This window comes from Mesitornis unicolor, unplaced genomic scaffold, assembly GCF_000695765.1.
Source record: "Mesitornis unicolor isolate BGI_N332 unplaced genomic scaffold, ASM69576v1 scaffold14954, whole genome shotgun sequence".
Taxonomy (NCBI): domain Eukaryota; kingdom Metazoa; phylum Chordata; class Aves; order Mesitornithiformes; family Mesitornithidae; genus Mesitornis; species Mesitornis unicolor.
The window spans coordinates 875-8,294 of record NW_010179549.1 but is presented as its reverse complement, the minus strand read 5'-3'; the positions used below and the strand labels follow the sequence as shown (position 1 = coordinate 8,294).

Here is a 7,420-nt window from a genome sequence, read left to right as displayed (position 1 = left end):
GCCAATATTCAAAATTTCAAGGACGTGCACATCGATATGAGAAATGGGCCTAAGCATTACAAGCCTATTTTGGTGTCCTGTTGCTAATGCTAACAGTGTCTGTATGTGAAATCTGTACTTACTGTTTGACCAGGTTCACCAGGCTCACCAGGGACACCTTGAAAACCAGGAGGACCCTAGAAGAAGAAGGAGATTTAGTTAATGTCTGAACAAGCTATTTTGTAATTTTACAGCTATGTCAATGTTAATTAATTAGCAGGAAAGATGAGAATGTACTTACAGGGGGTCCAGATGCTCCAGGTGGGCCTCTAGGTCCCATTAAACCCTAGGGGAGAAAAATGACAAAAACTTTTTTTAAAAAAATAAACCATCATATGAACTTATCTATAACATCAGTTCCTGGTATTCCTAAAATATTGTTAAGCTTTATAGTTTTCAGTGTTCAATGTCCAAATCAAGTTAGAGGAAGCTAAGAGATCTGCTTGAATTTGCACAGGTAGTCCAAGTGCAAACAGATCTTCTAATGGCAATGAACCAGTGCAAAAACCAATGAGATGATCAGGAATGTACCATTATGGCTGGGAACCGTCTGATTAGGCTTCTTAATCTACTCTGGCTTGTTAGCAAGTGCACTGGTTCACTCCTTTATGTACCCTTTCCCTTCCCATGCATGACGTTTCAGAGTTTAAAGGTGAGGTTCATAACACATTAAGAAAGGTTGTATTTTTGGGCCTGTCCATTTTATTATTATTTTCAAGAAGAGATGTTGGAGTATAGGATCGTTAAAATGGTAGAGAAGTAAAAGGGAAAATAAAGGTATCTAAATGGCAATATTACAATTACCTGGGAGATTCACACATAATTTGTGAAAGCAATCAAATAACTCTTACACATATTGTACACATACTCCAAATAATGATCAACTTCTGTTTAAATAATTCATTGTTTTCCAGGGTTTTTTATTATCTTCCAAAATAAGTCACTAACATGTTCTGACTGAATTTAGAATTTACATGTATCTTTTAGACTTTCTCATTACAAGATTAAAATCATGTGCTGACTTTTCAATGGTTTATGTAGCTTTCCCATAAGATTGAATACTTTTTATTAAGGGGAATAAATAAATATTAAATACAGGTATTTACTTATGGAAGCTAAAGCATTCTTGTGGCTATAAAAATATGGAATTCTAGGAAAAATAACTGTTTCTGGACAGTCTGAATCATATGTGCGGCATAAGCCCTGTGAATCTCTTCAAAAATTATATTCCATAGTTGTCTTTCCCTCCTCCACTGTCTTCCCAATCTCTCACATTTTCTTTAGGAAACTTAAAAATCCCTCATAGTAGGTAAATTCAACTGCTGTTCCTCTCAGATGAACCCTAACTAACTCAAGAATTGGAACTTAGAAATTGTGACACCCCAAATAAATCCTCATCTACATTTTCTGATTTAGTGTCAGACACTGAGGGCAGGACTTGATTAAAGATACTTCTGTCTTCCTATATTTAGTATCTAAATAGATGCCAAAATATTTTCAAAAATTCACTTAATATTACACTATTTTCAGGAATGGAAACAAGCAAGCACCTGACCCAGAATAATCCTGGGCCACTTTCATCCTGCTGCTCCTCCATCAGATGCATCGTCTGTGATGCGTGTACAGTGAATTTAAACACATAACTGCCGTCTATATACACTTAAAATATCTGCTAATATCTGAAAGGGTCAGAAATTCATGTGGAGAGGTAATAGGCTCCTTAAATGTCGATTTGGACAAAGTATACAGTAACTGAGAAAGATCCCTCCTCAGAATAGCTTTGTAGTAGTGAGTACTAACATTCAATTGCTGAGAACCAAATGTGGTGGCCAATTTCCTATCAGACGTGTGCAATCCAAGGATATCAAAGGGGCTGCACAGCCATGGGAGAAAAACGGTCAACAACTGGAGCTGAGATACTGAGTTACTTTCTAGACCTATGTCTGCAGCTTTACAGTTGGTCTCATTTCTAAAACATAATCTTCTGTCCCAATAAGGGTAAAGTAATCAAAGTAGATGTGTTAGCTGCTATCAGATTATAAGATTCACTGATTCATAAAAGTGTGGTCAACAGACAAAATTAAAGCACAAGACCTGGCAGTGCTATATTCAAGTTAAATATACAGTCCCAAGATCATATTTCAAGTCCTAAGACTATATTTCAAACATTTCATATTGTCCTACATCAAAGGATCATTTTACAGTTCGACTCAACATATGATCAAAACACTAATTTTAATGCTATGCTTGGCATTAATACAGCTGGATTAGACTCAAAAGAAAATACTAAACATATTATCTATGCAAGTTATCAAGTGCTAAATCATATACCTACCATAGGTCCTGGGCCAAAATCAGCTGCTTTAGATGGATCATATTGAGCAGCGAAGTTCTGTAGGTGATAATAAGTTTGAAATTAAAATACTAAAAAATTTACTTTAAATAGTATTGATAATTATCTAACTTTCATTTTAGTTGCTATACTGTACGTTAAAGAGGCATATGTAAAACTCAGCAAACGTGGCCCTATTATAAACACATTTCTATTAATTTGTTTTCAGAAAGACTTGATTTTACTAGATAGGCACCGTCACAAAATGGCCTCAGATATCTATGCAGTAGTGATTGAGAGGCACTGCAATAGTGTGAATTAAGAATGAAAACTCAGTGCTCTTTTAAAATAGAAAACTTTCTTGAAACTCTCAAATCATTCTTCCTAATTTCCAATGAGGGAAGTTATGCATATTTTTTCACCGCATTGCTTAAGTAAAATTCATGTACCAGCCCTGACTGACGAGCAGATGACGTGGGCCCTTTAGCTTCAGAAAGATATAAGAAACATGCAGCCTCAGAAACACCGCACTGGATTTTTAATCTTTTATCAGTATAAGTTTTGTAGGCAAATACACATCTAGTTTTGCAGAGTACATTTTCCTCTTCACTAAAATGGAAAAAAGTTGTATAAAACACGACTGAAAATCCTTTCTTGCTTGTTTTGTTTTCTTAGCTTATTAAAATAGAAATTAATAAAAGCAGTTTTGGGTTTGCTAATAGAAAAATAAATTGTTGCTATTCATATTGAAGGCAGAAGAGTATTCTTTCATGCACTAAACTTGATCAATATGACACTGTCTATGTATTCATGTTCCCTGTGCAAGCTAATGTCAAGCAAAGAGTTAAAGCTAGCATTCTGCAGAGAAAACATGATGGACACTTATGCAGAAAGCATGTATGTGACACAGTCCACTTATGTTCTGCAGCATGAATACAGGTAGAAATGAAAAATTCTAAAGGAAGACATTTTGAAATTCTAGAAGACTTTCAAGTATGGACTTCTAGCTTAAGGGTAGTCGTCTTCAGCTTATTCTGATACAGTTGTTGTCTCTTGAACCCAACTGCAAAGTGCCGTTTCTTTTCCCCAGCTGCTTAACAGCACAGGTTTCATTTAGTTGATTTCTAATCCATACACAGTATGGCTGTATGAATTTAATGCTAATTAACAAGGCTTTTTTGCTCCTATGTATCAGTTCTTGTTGAATACAGGATCCAAATTTGCCATGGAAAATATAAATCCCAAGGGAAGTTCATTGGAACTGAGATAATCAATTTCTTGCAGATCACAAGAGAATGTTTCCTCTGCTCTCCAATGCAACATCAGTGTTTTCTTGCAGATACACATTTAGGCTTAGTCACAAAGCACCAATTATCAGTTTCAGTAATAGAAAGTTTGGATGCCTTACTCCGCCAAGACCTGGAGGACCAGGGGGGCCTGGAGGACCTGGTGGACCATCTTCTCCATCTCTGCCTGGTGGACCTGGTGGACCCTAGAGTCAAAAAGAGGATTATAAAGTGAACATTAAAAGTGGCTAAAGAGATCTCTGGAGTGATAAATTCATTAACAACCAGGCACATACAGCACACACTACAGCAGTGCTATACTTGCAGTTTCAGTAAATGGCTAGCTTTAGAAAATAAGCATAGCCTGAATTTACATTGCCTTGCTGCACCTCATATCAGATATTTACTGTGGTTTCATATTTGGGAAGATTTATGGGGGCAATATTTGATCTATGCTATAAAACGTAATCTCAAAATTGGGAAGTTTCATTTTAAGTGACCAAATCTTGTAACCATGAAGCCCAAGTGACACATGTGGACCCATAGCCTGACAGATTCTGTTAGTGAGAGCCTAAAATTTGACCAAGGAGTGGCAGAGGTCAGCCCTACTGGTATGAACCAACATAGATCCAGAGTAAATCAAAGGCCAGTTTTTAATCAGTCTAGACTATTTGCTGGTATAATTGCAAGTTCAATGACAATAAAGTAGTGCTCTTCTACAGATTTTTGATACTGTCACTCTGCTACCACTGTCAGAACTTCTTTCACAACAGCTTGAAATAGATGTGTTCAGTCCAGCAACATTTGCCCTTATATTCTTTCATCCTCAATGGACAAAGCTGGTCAAGTTCTGCCATCGTGGCAACTGAGGTATTTAATTTTGTCTGTATTTTGAACCCAATTCGGTGCTAGATTAAATCTGTACTAAAAGTCTTATAGATTTTTAAAGGAGCAGGATCAGGCTTACTGCCTTCAGGACAAAGCATGTATCTCATTTAATTAAACAAATTTAGTTAGTGGCAGCCTAAAGCAACTATCAGGTTGACCACACAGACATACTCTTCCTAATAGTTCCCATGGAGTTTCCTGGCATATTATGATCTAAGAAATCTTCAGGAGGTACCTATCAGTATTATGGTATTTTCATTTTCAGCAGACACAAAAAAGATACATCATAACTACACATTGCCCAGATAATGATGTGAATTTCAGAATACAATTTAGAAAAACCAGCAATGATGCAGAAGCAAATCAGAAAAGCAGATATCAGTAATATAAATGAACATTGCAATTAAATTATTTAACTGATCTTATTTATGGTTACTATTACAGTAGCTTTTAACAGTACAATATCTACTTTGACTAATAGAAGAGAGATGACAAATGCCTAGCTGCCAAGAAGAGAGCTTTTTCAAGCCATCTTTGGAGGCACAGATAATGAACAATGCTCAAAGCCAGCTTCGTCTAATTGGGTTTGATGTAGAGAGCTTATCCATATACCATATTGTTCAAAGACCACATCTTTATCTGTCCACTTTCCCTTCTGCATTTTCATGCACTATTTCCACTGTGGGCAGCTGGAAAAAAGTTTTTCAAACCATCACTTGGTTTGGCCATAATTAGGTTGGTGAGGTATTGCTGGGGAAGAATTTGATACATAGGTAACTTTGTTTCTTTTTTAAAGATATTGTACATGCAAGCTTTTACAAGTACATTCATTGAATCTCTCATAAATTCTTAAACTTAGCTTTTTCCTACTTGTCTTCCAATAGCTGTTATTCAAAGATCACAAAAAATGAATGTCAATCTAATTCCTTACCCTTTCTCCCTGTGGCCCTTTGTCTCCTCTAGGGCCCTGCTGGAAGAAAATAAAACTTCATGAGTTACCATGGAAATTTTCCAGGACGATACCAGGAAACATACATTAAAAGTAACTGGTGTACATGGAAAAGGGAAAGAAGACTGCACATACAGGTCTGATAGCTATTTTCCACAGACAGCATATTCTTTTTCCACAATAAGCTACTGGAAATAGATTAGTCGCTGTCATTACGACATCAGTTAAAAGTACTACTGCACAATTCACAGAAGTACTTGCAGAGTTGGTTTTAGTCTCTAATGAATAACTGACTAATAACTATTAATAGTAGTGACTTTTAGAAATAAAATAGAATCTATTTAACCTTTTAGACCTGTGTGGATATTGCTGTATTATTCAATTCATGTAAATCTTTCCAAAGGAACTCTGGTTGAATAAGAATGCTACTTCGATGCAATATAGTTCTTGGTGACTTAGTTTTGATCTTGGGTAAAGCAGCTTAAATCCAGTATTTGAATTTACCCTGGTGTTAAGATGTTGTACCCATTGCTCCCTCTTTTTCAGTTCATATTAATCTCAGTGCTACTGTTGTTCTCAGGGAACATTGGTAATAATGAATGTAGTCAGCTTTCCTTTCATCCAGTAGTCAACAAAATACTATTCTAAGAATATCTGATATAATCTCCATTTCCACACAAGAGATATGAAAACGCTTACCTTCTGCCCTTCAGGTGCCTGGAAAAAATAAAGAAGATAATTTTTTTAAAAAGATACAATTTCTCCCAATATTTTAAACTAAAATAATGTACAAATTTAGATTCATCTTCCTACATAACTATAATTTTTCTCAGTGCAGTATATTTAAGTATGCCCTATAATTTTAGATTACAATGAAGGCTAGGAGTTAATTATATAGCAAAGATACATGTAACTACATTAGAACATTCTGTTGAAGACTGACAATTTTATACCTACTACAGCCTACAAAACTCACATAAAAAGGTCACATCTGAGTTCTTTCATAATCCTTCTGTGCAATGAAATTTAGACTGGAAGACTGGCTTTAGAGTAGAGTCATCTCCAATCCAAACTGCCAGGTATAATGTTCCAACACCACTGCTCCGTTACTTTCTCCTCATGGTCTTTACACCTATGAAGGCAGTCTTTTAAAAAGGCCGTCCCACTTCAGAAATTGAGGTGGGTACATTTCCAGGAAGTCGCTTCAGGATTTAACTGGTATCTTTCCATGACCATCTTGGGAATTAAAGTTAGTAAATAATACTGCCATGAAAACCAAGTCTAGCCTGTTAATTGGAGCATTACATATTAGATAAAAAGTAGTTATACTGACCTGATTCACATCTGAAAAAAGAAGGGAAAGAAAAAAAGAGAGATAATTAGAGTGTGGATTCAGTTATTTTACAAGTGTTACATTTCAATGCCTTAGAATAAAAATGTAATTTTGATGATTCTCTTAATGCAAGAAACATTTTCTTAATGTAATTTCTTATTTTTAAAGTGACGATCTTAAACTATAAAGACTCAAAAGTGAGATTGCAACGTATTTCAAGTTCAAAATAGACTTGCTAATGAAATTAAATCAAGTAATATGGCTGATACAGTAAAAGAGCAGATATCTTTTATAAGCCTCCTCTAAATATCCTTATACATATCTCCATGGGAAAAAATGAATATATTTTCATATATGTGTGTTTGCAATAGATTAATAAACTCAGGCTGATAGATGAGAAGCTACTAAATTGTAAAAGTAATTTTAAATTTTAATATAAATGGCCCCATCTCACTTATTATGGGGAATGGTTCTACCCAAACATACCTATTTCCACAATTCCCCTAAAATGTCAGAGTGTATTAAACACCAAATAGCAAATAACTTTCTGTATGTTATTTAATAGTAAGTACACTATTGTTAATTAGGTGGAG

The 7,420-nt window shown here is 35.2% G+C and overlaps 1 protein-coding gene across 1 annotated transcript in view; it reads right to left on the bottom strand.

Moving 5' to 3' along the window:
- The window catches only part of COL1A2 (collagen, type I, alpha 2), a gene marked incomplete at its 5' end in the record, with an annotated part of 39,112 nt that extends 32,274 nt beyond the window's left edge, over positions 1–6,838 (bottom strand). The window contains 7 exons of the mRNA XM_010182829.1: positions 123–176; positions 281–325; positions 2,375–2,431; positions 3,780–3,863; positions 5,477–5,512; positions 6,194–6,211; positions 6,828–6,838. Of these exons, the coding sequence (XP_010181131.1) occupies positions 123–176; positions 281–325; positions 2,375–2,431; positions 3,780–3,863; positions 5,477–5,512; positions 6,194–6,211; positions 6,828–6,838 (305 nt within the window). The remainder of the gene's footprint in view (positions 1–122; positions 177–280; positions 326–2,374; positions 2,432–3,779; positions 3,864–5,476; positions 5,513–6,193; positions 6,212–6,827) is intronic.
- Positions 6,839–7,420: the final 582 nt, after the last annotated feature.